Source organism: Lepidochelys olivacea (assembly GCF_965140295.1).
Source record: "Lepidochelys olivacea isolate rLepOli2 genome assembly, chromosome: 3".
NCBI classification, from domain to species: domain Eukaryota; kingdom Metazoa; phylum Chordata; order Testudines; family Cheloniidae; genus Lepidochelys; species Lepidochelys olivacea.
The window spans coordinates 119911755-119928639 of record NC_140413.1 but is presented as its reverse complement, the minus strand read 5'-3'; the positions used below and the strand labels follow the sequence as shown (position 1 = coordinate 119928639).

General features: G+C 39.6%; 1 protein-coding gene across 13 annotated transcripts in view; it reads right to left on the bottom strand.

The window, feature by feature from the left end:
* Window positions 1-680: 680 nt before the first annotated feature.
* Window positions 681-16885, bottom strand: part of ARID1B (AT-rich interaction domain 1B) — a 415499-nt gene continuing 399294 nt past the window's right edge. For 6 of the 13 annotated variants that reach the window (XM_084622874.1, XM_084622885.1, XM_084622880.1 and 3 more), the window contains 6 exons: window positions 16465-16615; window positions 15360-15476; window positions 12575-12671; window positions 8520-9309; window positions 6608-6738; window positions 682-3680 (listed from right to left, as the gene is read on the bottom strand). In XM_084622874.1, coding sequence (XP_084479000.1) covers window positions 1950-3680; window positions 6608-6738; window positions 8520-9309; window positions 12575-12671; window positions 15360-15476; window positions 16465-16615 — 3017 coding nt within the window. In that variant the 3' untranslated portion in view covers window positions 682-1949. Of the gene's footprint in view, window positions 3681-6607; window positions 6739-8519; window positions 9310-12574; window positions 12672-15359; window positions 15477-16464; window positions 16616-16885 lie in introns of all 13 variants that reach the window. The other 7 variants (XM_084622881.1, XM_084622875.1, XM_084622876.1 and 4 more) reach the window with 3 other exon arrangements.

Here is a 16885-nt window from a genome sequence, read left to right as displayed (position 1 = left end):
CAAATGGCCATCTCCCATCAGTTGTAAGAAAGGATATGCTGTATTAAAGCCTGATCCACTTGAATGGGAGTTCCAGGAGCTCAGCACCTCTCAGAGCGAGATGCCATGAGTGTTGTAAGCATGCAATAACATATAGAATATCAAGGAGCATGTGTGTGTTTACTGTGAATGCCCATATCACTTGGTGCATTGTGCCTTTACCCAGAAGAAAGAATTACAGGTAGTTAGTACAGATCCATTTCTTCAAGTTGGTTCGGGCTTTAACAAAAATCTTGTGTGTCACTTTTTCTAATATTCTTTTTATGATCCCTGACTGTAGCAAGTGGAGTGGATACCTGCTGAATCAGCACTATCCACCAGCTAATCACATCTTCTCCTTTTAAGATCACCTTTTATAAGTAATAACTGGTATCTATTCTCTGTAATCTCAGAAAAGAGTCTTCCAAAAGGAGAGTAAATTACTGTATCACTTGATTAATATTACAGATTAATATCTTTTTAAAAGTCATAATCATAAGGGTGTGGGGGGCAGAGAATAACTATTATTGCAGTTTCTTGTACCTGGTTTGTTTTTTGGTACACTACATTGAAACTAGAACATTATTCAAGAACACCCATCACAGTGCTTAACAAGATTTAATGTACATTTATTCTTAACATGTGGAACATATAAAGATTTTATACTGAATAAATGATATTCATTAAGCCAGAGGAAAAGGAGGAATTTACATCAAGTTTTTTTTCCTTTTTAAACTACATTATCTTGAAATACAAATGCGGATTCTCATCACTGAAAAATCTTTGAAGCTGTGTTTCTTCCTTTTTTTCTGTATATATTTTTTTTGTCTGTAGACTGGTAACCATTTTCTTAAATCAATCCATACGTAACCATTTCCACACCTTGATTTATAAAGCAAATTGTGATCGGCTGCTCTCCCGAAATAGAGCATGACTTTATACATACAGAAACTTGTACATTACCCTCGGGTTTTTTTGGAGATATGGCCCAAATGAAAGGAAAAAAAAATTCTACTGTCACTTTGGAGTTACCACATCATGGAAAAGAAACTAAAAACTTTGTACTTAAAAAAAAAGATGAGGGCATGTTTAATGTACAACTTCTATATACATCACGGCCCTTAGGCAATAAAAAAAATATTTAAAAAAATGATTAAAGGAATTGTGAAGAACTGTCATTGTGGAAGGTCAAACAACAGATGCAGACAAGACAGTTCTGGTGAGGAAGCAATTTACGTTTATCGTCGTCAGGTTTGTGTTTAAAATCTTTTAAACTTTAAAAACATTTTTTTTTGTTTTGCTCCTAGCCTAATGTAACCATTTCTCCTGTTGAGAAACCAATATCATTTTGTATTTTGACTACTGACTGACACCCTCGGTGATCCCCTACACCTACATCACTAGAATTTTCTATTGCACAGAGCTTTGGGTGATGGTGTATAGATTATTTTTATTTTTCCTTTTTTTGAAAAAATAAAACACACAGGAACTTGGTATGTTGGTTTTTTTTTTCACCTTTTCATTTCAAAGTGGTGAGATTTCTTTTCCCCCATCATATAATGGTTTGCCACAATTTTTTTAAAGTCACTAGTTCGCTTCCCAAAAAATATGTAATACAAACATGGAAAAGAACATTGAAAAGGATAATCTATGGAAAAAAAGTGTGACCTTTGAATGTACTAGACAGCAACTTTGGTTAAAAAAAAATAAAATAAAAAGATGTACTTATACACATAGACAGCAAATATTAATTTCATAACTGTTCAAATTAATAATTTCTTTAATTCCCAATTGGTAAATAGTGAATGGGGCAGAGGAGCAAAGATTCTTTTTTTTTCCTTCTTCCTACGCTGGATAAACAAGAACAGAAAACAGCCAGTTATATGTGACCCTCTAATCTCCACTCACACATGCTTGGCTTCTCACTTATGTCATAACTGCCCAATCTGAAAAAGTACATCACAGATGACAGATGCAACCATAGAGTTCAGGACAGCAGATATTGAGATATCCAGCAAACGACCCTCATGCAAAAGGAACTCTGAGCGGTTCTCGTCCACTCTAGCCATGGCTAGCAAGGCCTTGGCTGCCCTGCACATCATGTCTACGCTAGGTGGCTCCAGAGGTGGAGGCTGCATGTGCATGAGGTTATGCTGGCTCTGTTGGTACTGGGCCATAGTGACCCCATCCTCCAAGAAACTTATCAAATTTCCAATGCTTCCCTTCTGCACAGCTATTGCCCTTGCTGCTAACACGTCCCCCTGGGCAAGGTTCGATAAGAGAGCCATGGACATTTCTCGGCAGACTGGGTTTTTGCGGTCCCCAACGTACCTAACTAAAGTAGCGTAGAGTTTCTCCTGACGACTGAATGGGGGAGTGGCCAAGATAAGGTCCACATTATTGTCCTGGATACTGAGCTTACACAGGGTCTCCAGCACAAGTCTTTGAGGCGATAGGACTGAGTTGGGCCCCACGGTTGGAAAAGGATCCTGTGCCTCTGCAGATGGGCACACCATCCAGTGCAGCAAGCCATCCAAAATTGGCAAACAGATGCTTTCTGTATAAGCAGACAAGTCTAGCTGCCCAGAAATGTTGGCTAATGTGACCAATGTATTATCCCTCAAGACCTCGAGGCAGTCCCACCACCACTCATCCTTGCTGCAGGCCACCCCTTTGTCCTCCTCTTCCTCTTTCTCATATGTCTGCGGCGCTCGCTTTCTTTCCGGATGCTCATGGTGAAGGAGGATCAACTTTCCCAGGATCAGCACCAAGCCTGGATGTTTGGACATTTCGGCGTCATTGCCAGGCACAAAAGACAAGCTACGGACAATATTTGACACACAGATGCAGCGTTTAGCCAAGGAGTCTTGCCAATGAGTTATGGTGCATAGAGGAGTCTCATCCCGACTCCTTGGCTCATCTTCTAGCAGTTTAATATTCCGGTGGCTTTTGGCTTGATGGATTCCAAAGGGAAATTTACTGCTCTCTGTCTGGGAACCAGGGTTTGAGTCTTCGGGCAATGCTCCTGGTCGAGCTGACAGGACATCATCGATGGTAGCTGTTATACTTTTTTCCTGTAGTTCTTCGGGTTCACCTTTCCCCTCTAGATCCTTCTTTTTGCTTGGAGAGTTCAAGGCCGGAGGGGCCCTCCTTCGTGGAGGAATCTCCATCTTGCTCTCAAAGTGAGTCTGGATGTGTTCAGTTGTATCACCCCCACCAAGCTGCCAGTGGAGAAGCCCACTGTTGAATTCCTGAACACGCCCCAGTTTGTCAGATCTGTCAACAACAAATAGATTATTTTTCTTTACAATCTTTATTGGCAGCTTGTCAAATTTACTGGCTTGTTTTGGCCTCTCACTTGGATCAGCAATGGCACTGGGAGTGGCAAAAACAGTGCTCTTTTCTTCTCCTTCTGTTTTTTCTATTTCATCTTCCTCCTCCCACTCTTCCTCCTCCTCTTCCTCAAAGTAGTCAATACATTCATCATTTTCCTCCTCTTTTCCAGTATCCACTGCTATGGACTGGCTGTCATCCTTCTTGACTGTGTTGTGATCAAGTGCTTTGTGACCTGGATCTCCCACTTCATATTCCATAAGGATTCCAAAAATGTCAATCAGGCATTTTCTGAAATATTCTACCAAAAGCTCAAGAAATCCAGATAACTGGAGAGAGAAAAAATAAAACACAAGTCAAAAACTCAGATGAACATTTTAGACTGCACGGAATTTGTTAGTAGCAATGAGCATATTCAAATGATGCTAAACAATCTGTTCCACCTTGTATTTAGCAGTGACACACTGAGTTAGTTTCCAGACCTGAAGAAGAGCTCTGTGTAAACTTGAAAGCTTGTCTCTCTCACCAACAGAAGTTGGTTCAATAAAAGATACTATCTCACCCACCTTGCTTCTCTAATATCCTGGGACCAACCTGGCTACAACAACACTGCATACATATTTCTATGAACATTTTCACACATCCTACAAACTACTGACTGCCAAGCCTTGAATGACAAACATTTACAAAGGGAAATTCTTCTTTCCTTCTGACCACTCCTGAATTGGTGTAAACTGTCATAGCTCCTCTGACTTCACATGAGCTAAGATGATCTACATACGTTAAGGACCTGACCTACTGTCTCTAAACCAACTTTCCAATATGTGGGATTCTGGCAATGCTGATTCTAGGAGTTGATACTCTCCCCCCCTGTATGATGTATATAGCAGAATAGTTTTCATTATGTCCATGCATATTTGAAAGCTGTTACCGGCAGGCAGTTCTCTATACCGTAAGGTATCCTCAAAAGTAGTTTTCCTATGTGTTTAAACCTGGATTTATGTGTAATTATTGTACTACTGGAGGCCAACACTTGGATTCCTGATTCTGGTTCACCCTCAGTGGCTTTGTGTCAAAGATGAATTACTGTTACTACATTCAGTCCCAAACGTCTGCCTATTAATTGTTCTTATTAACTATGGAATAATAATCAGGGATCCTAGAAATCCATTTGCCACAGAAAAACATGGAATTTGCATTTTTACAGAGAATCTTTAGTTTTTACGTTTAGTGAAAAAATAAAAACATGTATTAACTACTCACTAAATTTTACTGAAATACCAGTGTCCCTTATTCAATGCACGCAACTTCCCTCTCTTGTGGTTGATTTTTGAATATGCTTAAAATTAACATACTCCAATAAACTGCTTCCGGTGTATTCAGGTTACTCAATGGTGTATAGGGGTTTGTGTTTTAATGCAGCTCAAATTTCATTTCAGCCTTCAGATGTAATTAAAGTTACAAAAAGATGCCAAAAACTTTAAAAATCACCCCTAAGGATCATCTCACTGAGTTTGGCAAGGACAAATTTCATGCTGATGATAATGTGTTGTTCTGTACTGTATGCAGCAAGGCTGTAGATTACATTCGAATTGTAGAATACATGGAAAGTGTTAAACATAAACTGAATGACAAAAAAGGAAAACAAGAGCCTCAAACAGTGGGGCCATCAACAACAGTAAAGAAACAATGCACTGTGACTGGATTATTCCAGTGTTTTTGTGCATTTAAAAAAAACCCTATTTCCCCAAAATATAGAATACAGACACAGAAGTATTTGGTATACATAAGAAATACAAATTGCAATTCTATTAAATTGATTATAATGATTAATGGTACTGGTAGGCTTCAAACTTACTTAATTGCAAATATATCAATAAAACATTGTATTCATCTGATACCTATATATATTGTGGCTTGGGAAACTAAAGTTCAGCGTTCAACTTTAATCGTGGAAAAGCATGGATTTTTATGTATTTTTATTGGAGAATGTTGTTTTTTTCTGTCATGGAAAACTAGGATCCCTGATAATAACTATTCAGTGAAAATGTCCCATCTTACATCCAATTTCTATTTTTCTACAGTAGTTTTATTTTATTGACAGGACAAATATGTTCATATTCTATGGTTCTCTTAAGACTTCCAAACCCTTAAATATTAAAAAAAAAAACCCCACCCCAAATAAAAACCTACATTTAATAACTGCAGAAATTTCCAAACATCATATGAAGAAAAGGAGTACTTGTGGCACCTTAGAGACTAACAAATTTATTTGAACACAAGCTTTCGTGAGCTACAGCTCACTTCATTGGAAGCTTATGCTCAATTAAATCTGTTAGTCTCTAAGGTGCCACAAGTACTCCTTTTCTTTTTTGTGAATACAGACTAACACGGCTGCTACTCTGAAACCAAACATCATATGGAATCTTGATCAGCAGTTCAAATCAAGCCCAAGACAATAATACCCAAAAAATCATAACTGATGGCTGTACAGTGTTTTGTGTGAAATAAATTGGAGGTTTTAGACCCAGTTCTAATAGACTATATTAAAAATTGCCACCAAACTGGCACAGAACCGCATCAAAAAAGTGAAGGATTAAATGGGTCAAAGTAACGAAAAGTAATAGAAACTCTATTCTACATAGCATAGGTTCTTAAACCATACTCATCACCATAGTATCTGCTATCTTGATTACTAGAACAGGGCTGAGAAACACTGGAAGGTAGTGTAGGAGAAGCTTATACCATTAGATCCTGTGTTATACATGTCTTGTAGATAAATAGTGGATTTTGGTTTTAGCAGCATTATCGATCTGACACCTTTTGTGAAAACATAATTCCTCATTCTGTAAAAACGTCCAGTTTAAAAAAAACCCAGTATCCTGATATGCCTGGTGCTAACAGCCAATGTTTGTTTTAATGTACCTGACCCAACGAATACCTCAAATGAGTATGTATTCATGGACGTTGCCTTCTCCCAATGCTGAAATGCTCCTATACCTTAACTGTCCATTTTCACAAGAGATATTCCTCATTTTAAGTTTATAATCTACCCCATCCCACACTAGCCTGGGTTCCTCTTGTAGTTCATTGATGTTCAATCAGCAAAATTGAGGTTATGGAATCTTTTAATTTACGTTTTTAATTTATGCTAATGATAATTAATTTTAATGGACTCACGCAATCATTTTTCTGTGTCCCTCAATTTGAATTTTTGATCTTATCAGGTTGAGAGGTAAAGTGCCATCTCACCTACCTGCGAAAGGTTGAAAGTAGCAACAGTGCTGTCATCATACAGAAGAATATTAATAGTGTCTAGAGCCCAGGTACTTTCAGCCAAAAGGCCAGATTTAAGAGACATCATCACTCGCCAGGCCTCAGGAGTTACTGGAGAATGAGAGAAGAAAAAAATATTAGAAGCAGTGCTTTCTAGCGGAGAGTCGGTGGACTTTCAAGGGAGCCTTCTGACATGCTGACTTTAGAGAATACAAACAAGGTAGTCTGCTAAACAGGGTGTGTTCAGGTTCTAAATTATGGCACTGAGCATCACTGCTTCCACCATGTGGTCCAGTTCTTCTTTTGCCTTTCTGGCAGAACAGATGTGAGCCTTGTTTCTAGTGAGTACTTGAAACTGGCAGTTTTTCTTGCCTTTCCTCATGGTGAGATGCTTTTACTAATGTTTGAATAGTTGAAAAAAATCTATAAAACAAGTTAAACAAAACAAAGAGTACAGTGATCATTTTGTTTCTGCCCTTTACTTCTGTGTTGGGGTGGCAGCTGGAAGGAATGCTGAGTGTATCTTTATCACTCAGAGATGTATTTAATTAGTATAACACACTGCAGAGATCATACAGTGAAAGTATCAAAAGCAATGAAAACAGCCAGGTGTCTCAGTGACTGCTATGCTGGTTCTAACTCAGGAACTTGGCTGAGGAGACTGATATGATGGAAGCTGCAACTAAGAGGGCTTCACATATGTCATCTACCATCAGTATGAGGAAGAGGAAAGGACAGAACAGAACAAGTCAGAAAGGACATGAACAGAAATGGGAACTTGAACGAGTGAAGTGTAGTAATGGGTTCAGTCAAAATAGGAAAATATTTGGGAATAATGTGGAGAAAAATAATAAACTTTCAATTGTACAAGAGTAAATATTATGGGAACGAGCACTAAATCATAGTTGATGCTATAAAACATAATCTCCCCCAGAAAGTTTAAAATAATTCTTTAATTTAAAAAACAGTCTCTCTTAGATTATTTGAGTGATTTTTAAGAATATTTTCCATGCTCGTCAATGAGATGCAACCCGGGTCTATCCAAATGTTAAAGAAGTCCCAACTGCGATAAATATATAGTGCATGACTCAACTCACTGAGGATCTTACACTAATATCCCTACACTGGACATACAGTTACACAGCATGCCAAGTCAGAATGGCCTCTTGAATCTTACCATTATGATTTCACACTAACATGTTTCCACCTTCCCCCCAAATATCACCTCCAAGAGCACATTCCTACATGATACCTAGGAGATACCTTTAAGTGCATTCGCCCCTCAGCCACAGAAAACCCATCTCCACCAATAACACAAAGCCTTACCATTAGAGTGGCAGGGAAATTCTTATCCTGGCTGGATATAAGACTTGCCATCAAAAAACAAAAGGTCATTTAATGAAGGTGTGTGAATGTAAGTAAACAATGCACCAACAAAAAGAAAAGGAGTACTTGTGGCACCTTAGAGACTAACAAATTTATCTGAGCATAAGCTTTCATGAGCAATAGCTCACTTCATCGGTGCTTTGGTATGCTTTCTGTGCCACAAGAACAAACTTTGCTCAGCTGATGGTTGTACTGACCATTGCGTAGGTGCTTTAGGGTAGCAGCTAACGCATAGAATTTGAGAGCCTAAACTGCCTTAATTTTTTAACACAAAGAGAGACCTGTGGAGACTACAGGGCTCAACATTCCATGCTCCTTTTGTTCCCAGCTACTGATGTCCCATGTAGCATTTGCTGAGCTGTATATGACCCGTGGGATGACCACCCATTCTGTACAATTTTTTTGGTGCTATTATATTTTAACAGATAAAATCACTTTACATTTAGCTGAGTTAACCTAGATTCTTTACTTCTATTTCTGTATTTAGACCTTTGTTTGATGCTCACCAATATCTTTTGAGGTAATCTTTCGTCTTGGTTTTAAGACTGGTTGCGATGCTTCTACAGAGCCTGGAGGAAAAGTAATTTCTCGCCTAATTGGTGGTGGCTGGGGCGGAGGTCCTGTGACTTGTGACACTGGAACTGTGGGTATAACCTTCTGCATCTTCATAGAGGGTAGGAAAGGAGACTTGCTTGGAGACATACGGTTCTCTAAAGAGCGCTGGAAGGATGCTGGACTTGGAGCCCTAGAGATGTGGTTTGGCATTGAGGGTGGTGTCTGGTAGGATGACTGAGGAGGTCGAGTGATAGGCTGCATGGAGGCTGAGGATGACATGTAAGAAGGCTGACGTTGGTTGACATGAGAAGGCCACTGACTCTCATGGTTTATCCTCTGGTCAGGTACCATCATATCATCAGTGCGGTTCATCCCTGGATAGGGTGGAGCCTGTGCAGGGCCTCCAGGGCCTTGCCTGTTCTGGTAAGGGTAAGGCATATCATTTCGTGTTGGCCACATGTTCTGCTGAGGACCTTCGCTGGTGGATGATGACTGCATGGGGCCACCAATCATCTGCGGGGGTATTCCATGCTGCTGGATTTGTCCGGGGCCTTGCATCCTCTCCCTGTTATAAGGATATGGATACTGTCCCTGGATAGGCCTCCTGTCTGGTCCAGAGTAAGTGTTACTGTACTGGTTATACATTTCTTGCTGCTGATTGCCATACTGCATGTTATACATATCCCCTTCATGGCGTTTTGCTGGAGGCCCATACATGCCATCCATATGACGTTTATAGTTCTGAAAAAGAATGTTTTGGAGAAAGAAGCTCAATCATATTGACAGTCAGGAGTGATATTTAATATGTAATTTAAAAAAGTGACTGGCATCCTTAGATTCCATGACACTAATATAAAGGCAACATTTCAGAATGAACACGTTACACAGGAGGTGGTAAAATAGTAGTTTTATAATTATTTTTTAAACAAAAGTTTTCTGTCTTTTCCTATCATACAAAATGTATATGAACTGGCAGAAAGCTCATTTTAAAAATCAAAAATCCTTAGGACTGCAGAGAATGCTGCTTATAGAGTCAAGCTAGCAATGCTATGGTTATGATTGAGCCAGCTTGCATATTAAGACCCGACTTTGATGTGCTTATAAAAACTTATATTTAAAAAAAATTATCACTGGATAAAATTTCTCATGTTAGCTCTCAATCCAGGGGTGAATTTTTTGCAAGTTTGGTAAAATTATATTGCTCACTTAGGACACATCTAGGCATGAAAAAGAAATTATCTTCACCAGCTAAGGTATTTTTTCAGTTTTTTTATTTTCGAACTACAAAAAAAAAGTCTTTTTAAAGTTTCAAACTTGTCACAGACTTAGTCTTCTTGGAGGACAAGTTTTGAAAGTCTTCTAACATCCCAAAGCACGATGCTTCTTCAAGTATGTATCCAGGACGCTGGAGTTTGAAACAGAGTATAAGTCAGGCAAAACAGGCTGACTGGTGGGAGAAACACACATCTCAGTTATGTCTGGTGTTCCAAAACCTCCACGCATCCCTGCCAAGAAGATGAATCCCTCTCCCTAAATTCCCTAATCACATTTCATGTGTGATTATTCCAGCAGTTAAATTCAAACATTCTATTTTGTTCTAGATAGGTGCTTATATGGTGCTCATCATCATAGTATCTGAACACCTTCCAGGAGTACATTAAGTGACATGACTAACATCTGTCATGTGTGGTTCTTTCTGTCTCTCATCCTCCCTCTGAAGGGGGAGAACTGTGAGCACAATGTAGTGTTTTGTTTTGACAGGGGCTGATATTTTGTTTTAAAATGTACATGCTGCTCTGTGTTTATGTTACAGAAGGCAGGGTGAAGAACTGCGCCTTTCACTTTGAGTGGAAGGCGGAGAGGTTTGTAATGGTCTTCAGTTCCTGAGGGAGTTTGCTTCACAGTTCAAGCCACACTGAATGTCATGAGGCAAAAAATGTGAATCAAATGTGCAGTTTTTGAATATATGATCTATATGGTAAACTCAAAGTTATGGCTCCCACAGAAACCTTAACTCAGTCACATTGCACAATGTATACTAATGTACTAAAGTTAACATCATATAAAATTCTATATGCATGCAATGTGGGTCAGTTAGAATTGCTGTGGGAACCATTAATTCTCATTTTCTCACTTTGGTGCATTGAAAATCCTAACCACTGAGTTGCATGAAAGTTTTAATTTGCCAGTGAGCTGTCAAGCTATTTCAGAAACAAAGGGTCCATGGTCGGCTTTAGGTCCTACACATCTACGTAATATACTGGGTCTGTGACATGAACTCTAATGCAAGACACAGAAAAACGGGCATCATGTAAAAAATTGTCTGAGTTGCACCACAATTTCAAATGGTTATGCATAAATCCACTTAGACCCTGATCCTGCAACACTTGTGCACATACTTAATTTAAAACATGCGAGTAATCCCACTTCAATGGGATTTCTGACATGATTAAAGTTAAACCTGGATGTGTTTGCTGGATTGGGATCTCAGACAGTCAGTTAACTCAGACGGAAGATATAGATGTAAAAGGGGTATAGTGGGACAAAAAGACAGCATGTCAATGGCACCTTTAAAGGAGGGTCCCACTATGATAATTCAGCCATTAACTCCCACCCAACCCTACGTCACACCACCAGCCTAACCTTAACTTTGTCCCCCTAATACGTGACAAAATATACAAAAAGGTCAAAATAATACATTATTAAGACATTACTGGAAATGGATACCAAGAATAGGAAATGAGATTTTATAGTTTCTTAATAATGTTAGTTTGACTATATATTTTTGCAAAGTTTAGGGAGTTCCCATCTTTCATGAGAATCTCGTTAGCTCATTTCCTGGATACCGTAGTGTGGGGTGTCACATGCTATTTTTGTTATTGATCTTTGTAATTTCTCCACTAAATCACCCCAAATTACTAAAAATGCTGCTCCTCAGCAAGACCAACAAACAAATGTGGAGTTTCTTGACCACGACATTTTGGAGATAGTATGAGAGAAAAAAGAGAAGTATAACATTTCAAAAGTGAATTTTAGATACATTTTCAAAACCCTGCAACTTTAGAGCTTCACTTCTGATCTTTACTGAACTTCCTAGAAAACCTCTGCCCCACACTGAGATGTTTTATGTGAAATTTCAGGAAGATAAATTTATTTTTGGGGAATCCTGGCATGTTTGAAAATCTGTCTTATTCTAGCAACCTAGCACCAGCCATAATTACAGAGAGAATACCAACTGCTTTATCATACATAGGGTGAAATCCTGGCCCCATTGAAGTCAATGGGATTTCTGCCAATGACTTTAATGGGGCAAGGGTTTGCACACATATTATCAATACATTTTACAAAACCTATGTCTAGAAACAGTACCCATATTTTCCAGCATATTCTGTATATTTTATATATTACAGAAAGGCTCAAATGTTTGAATGTTTAAAATATTTTTTCAATGTTAGTAATATATTGGAATATATCATCTGCTATATATTCAAAGTACATGATTCTCTCACATGCAGGTTTTATGATAGTCTTGGATTATCTGTGTGACACTCTATGCCAGCCTTAGCAACCAGGAGGCTTGGGTCTTTCTCTTCCTGCCAGACTTCCTTGGTTTCAGTTGCCTGCCTGACAGGAGTGCTTTCTGCTCTTCCAGTCAGCAGCTTTCCTATTTGTCTCTGCAAGCTGGGTGTGCAATATTATCAGCCTATGAATCGCATTGTTTTGATCTGCCTGCTTACTGTGCCTGGGGCTTTCACCTGTCACGGACTCCACACCACAGAATTGCAACTTTAAATTATACCCTTCAACCTAACTAGTACATGGCCTTGTTATCGCACATCCACTGCTAAAATGGGCCCTGATTTTGGCCCACACTATGTTGCTCACCTGTACGAAAACTACATGCATTTTAAGAATTTGTTTTAATTTCATATTATAAAGTATATTTTTGGGGGGTTGATATTTATAAAATAAATGTCATGAATATAAATGATTCCACCTCTTTTACCTGCTGCTGTGGATACATTCCAGGTTGATGTCCTCCATACGGTGGTTGTCCTGAAGGAGGTCCTTGCCCTGGATACTGCTGCCCATATGGTTCATGCCTAGAATGATGCATTCAAATCAGCACTTAGTACTGTTGGAACTTCCAAGCCACTGGAAAAATGAAATTGCTCTGATGATTCTACACCTTAAAGATGGCCACCACCACGAAACATTTGTTTTACCATACCACCTAATTTCCATACCAAGACTCTTAGCACAGTGATAGTAATTTAATTTTTAGAATGGATGGTGACACCTTTTTGGGCATCTTGCCAAAGTTGTTTGACCCCTACAAAGATGTCAATGAGAGGAAAATTAAGGACTTAACAACCCCCCGACCTGCACAAAACCAATTAAATTCCTTGGATTCCAACAGTCAGGAGCTCTCAGGTATTGCACTAATTCAGCATTAAGACTATTGGTGGAAGTCAGCCGCAAGGATGTACCCGAAGGAATTACTACACAGAGTATAAAGCAATATAGTTGTAACAGAGTGAAGCAGGATATATATTCTAGTAAATAAAATATCTGACCTACAGCGCAAAGAGGGTGTGTTCAAATTCTAAAGAGTTTTAAAAAGTGGGTCTCATCAAGAAACCCACTTTATGGAACATTAAAGACTCTACTGAATATAAAAAAATATTTTAAAAATTGGTTTAAACTGAATTTGTCATTTTCACTGGACCATAGTGGCACAAAATGAGTTTAAGTACAAAACTATGAAAAATATTTCAAGATGCTACACTTATGCGCTGGAGGTTTTAATAAAAAAATGTAGGATGACTAAGGCCCTGTGTAAATTACAATTTCACAGACTGCAAGGAAATTGTGAAATTAGTCCAATACTGTGATTTTTCCAACAGTGGGGAGGCAGAAGCAGAGATGCTCAAGGGATATTGGAAAAATCACAGGACTGGGCTAATTCGGCTGCTTGAGGTAGACCATGTGTGTGGGTGTGACCACATGGTGCCAGACATCTGGCTCAGGCTGACGTTGCTGCATCCTGTCCAGCCAACCAATGGAGAGATTGTCAGTGGTGCTGACAATGTGCTTTGATTAGGAGCCCTGGCCCGCCCCACAGCAGCCTCTGGCAGGCCTGGGTGAGACACCATAGGAACTGAGACCAAAATCCACTACTTGGAGCATGAGCAGAAGGTAAGGGGGCTTGCTCAGCAGGGAACCAAAGGTGTTGAAGGGGGCCCTGACCTGGCAGTGGGATTGGGTTGTGTGTGTGTGTGAAGAGGGCCCTGCCGTGTGAGGGGGTTTGATGGTGATGGATTCCAGTCTGAACCCAATCCCCTGCCAGGGCTGGGCTCTCTCACACACCTGCTTGTGCTCGAAGCAGTAGATCTTGGTCCCAGTCTCAGCTCCCACTCCTGGTGGTGACTACTGTGGGGTGGGCCAAGGCGGGGCTTCTAACTGCTGTGTATTGTCATTGCCACCTCATGTCCCCACTGGCTGGCCAATCAGGAAGCAGCCACAGTGGCTGGGGCTGGAACTGAGCGTGGAGTGAAACAGGCCTCAATGTCCAGCACCATGTGGTGGAATTACCACTTCTGCCTCCCTACTGTTGGAAATATTGCAGCAGTGCCTATCCTATGAAATCCCAACACTTACCCATGATGATGATGTAATTTTTTTAAAACCTGCAATTTACATATGGCTTCAATGATGACATATTGTTCTTTTTTGAGGAATAATATAGCAGTTAATGAAATACTGTGTCATCAAGTACAGAGTTAAGGTTGCACTTACAAACTTACCTGTGGCAATTCCTGATTTTTTGAGTGCTTAACTGGGCATACTTTTAATTAATTTTTAAAAAAAATGAAACAGAAAATCACTTGAAGGGAAATACATGGAAAGCAGTAAGGATGATAAATACCTGGTGCTGATGGTGGATAGCAAATTGGATTTGAGCTTGCAGTGTGATACGGTAACACAACAAATATCAATTTCAGTTTGGGTAGTGTACACAAAACCACCCTGTCACAGACCAAAATGTTAGCAGTCCCTTTGCATACAATACGAAAGAGACCACACTTAGAATTTTGAGCGCAGTTCTGGACACCAGAATACGTTTAAGGGCAATTCAGGAAAAAGGAGCAAAAAGATGAAAGAGCTGGAGAATTTGACTTCTTAGAAAGAATTAAAAGAACTAACAAGGCCTGATTATCAAGGTGCTGAACATCCACAACTCTCACTGACTTCTGTGGGTGTGGTAGGTGTTGAATATCTCCGAAAATCAAGCCAGACAGAGAGGTTATCTAATCAATGTCAAAAGAACTACTTAACTGATAGGAATTGTCTAGGGTTGTCTGAGGTAATATAACAGAGTAATGAGATGAAACTAGGCAAAGGAAAATGGAGGCTATATATCAGGAAATGCTCCTTAAGAGTTAGTGTTACTTAGACTATAGAATGGCCACCACCTGAGCCTCAGAGTTTGTATAACCCTCAGAGTTTGAATAATTTAAAACTAGAATGGACAATTTGATAATATAACATTGTGTACATCCTGTATTGGCACCAAATTGTGTGATTTCCTTTTCTAACATCTATAATTCTATGGAAACACACAAAAAATAGCTCTCCCAACCCCAAAAAACAAACCCAATGGAAAAATCTCTATAGCAACACACAAACAAATAACACACCAAGCTACTGAATATTCTGTTTACACACAATCAGTAGCTGCTAGGATTTAGGATTATCCAGATATTATAAACAGAGAAATCAATGTTCACCTCTGCTGGCCAGGGTAACGATTAGGAGAGTACATGCTTGGGTCACTGTTTGAAGGCACCATGTTGCTCTGACCAGGTGGTCCCATACTGCCTTCAGGACCCAGCCCATGATCCGACCTAAAAATGACAAAGGAAACCTCATTCTGTAAAAAGCACTTATTCTCCAAAATCGCCAAATCAATAAAACCTAATGGAAAGGATTCTTCTGGCCTAAAACCTTCTGCTGGGACCTTTAATCTGGCTGACAACACAGCAACGTGGCTTTTGTTGAACAAAATGATGACAGTTGTGTTATTCTTCCCCTACTGCTTCAGCCTAGGATTGTGAAAACTGGCCTACTATTAACTTAGGAGGCCAATACTGTACATCTGGCTGCCAGCAGGAAATGTTAGCAATGAAGCAAAACTGTACAACTAATTGATGGTAACGATGGGAAAAAAATTTCTACAGTTCTAGCTTGCAAAACATACTGCAAAACTCAGTATACCGAAACACTCTCAAACCTTTCTGCCTGCTCCCAATGATCAGACATCAGTGATTCTATGGATTTTAAAAAAAACAACACTTTCCCAGGATAAGGAAAAGGGAAAAAAATGGTTTCACTTCACTGAAATTTGGACCTTTGGGGATCTAAATTCAGTACAGAGGATCACTATGGTCAAACACTTGAAGAGCAGTGTCCCTACAGCACAGAGATAGTACAGACCCTGAAAGCTCCAGATGAAGTTCTAGTCTCCGGCAGACCAAAGAAAACATTTTGAAGATGTATATTCTGTTTTTTATATAAAAAAATCAACATCTTCCATTTCGGTATGAACAGAGCAAGAGGACTAACACAAGTGCTACTTTAGCAAGCCACAGCACAACACAACAGCCTGCCAAAAGCAGCTGTCAAGCAGACCCACTTGCTAATCAGCTGTAGATCGAGTGACTCCTGAAGTGTGACAACTCTCTCCTTATTAATTTCTGCAAAAAGCTAGACTCTCTCATTACCCATGGCTTAACTCCCAGTGATTTAGTAAGCAGCTGCAGGAAGTGAAGGACAATGGGGCAAAGGGGAAGAGGACAGGATCATTTCCACTAACTTCGCTGAAGATTGACTCACCTCCTGTCATAGCCACTTCCATAAGAGAACTGCTGCCGCTGGCTCATGCTCATGGTGGACATTGCTCCAGATGGAGTCTGGTTATAGATATCCTGTATTCCACTATTGGGCATTTGTCCGGGGGCCATGAAGGGCTCACTGCTTCCAGGCACTGCAATAATAAGTAAAAACGGAAGAACTGCAAATTAAACATTTTATTTTTGGTGTTCAAAGATGAGCTTCCAAGGTCTGTTAAATGACATCATTTGAAAAAACGCCTGAAGCCCGAACTCTGCCACGCAGAATTACTAGGTGTCTGACAAGCTCTAGGAGAGTGATGAAAGCAAATAAATCAGCACTATCGATAAGATGGAACAGCAAGGTAGTCAGAATATCAAATAACTTCCAATGAAAAAAATCAGATTTGGAACCTCATGTTAGA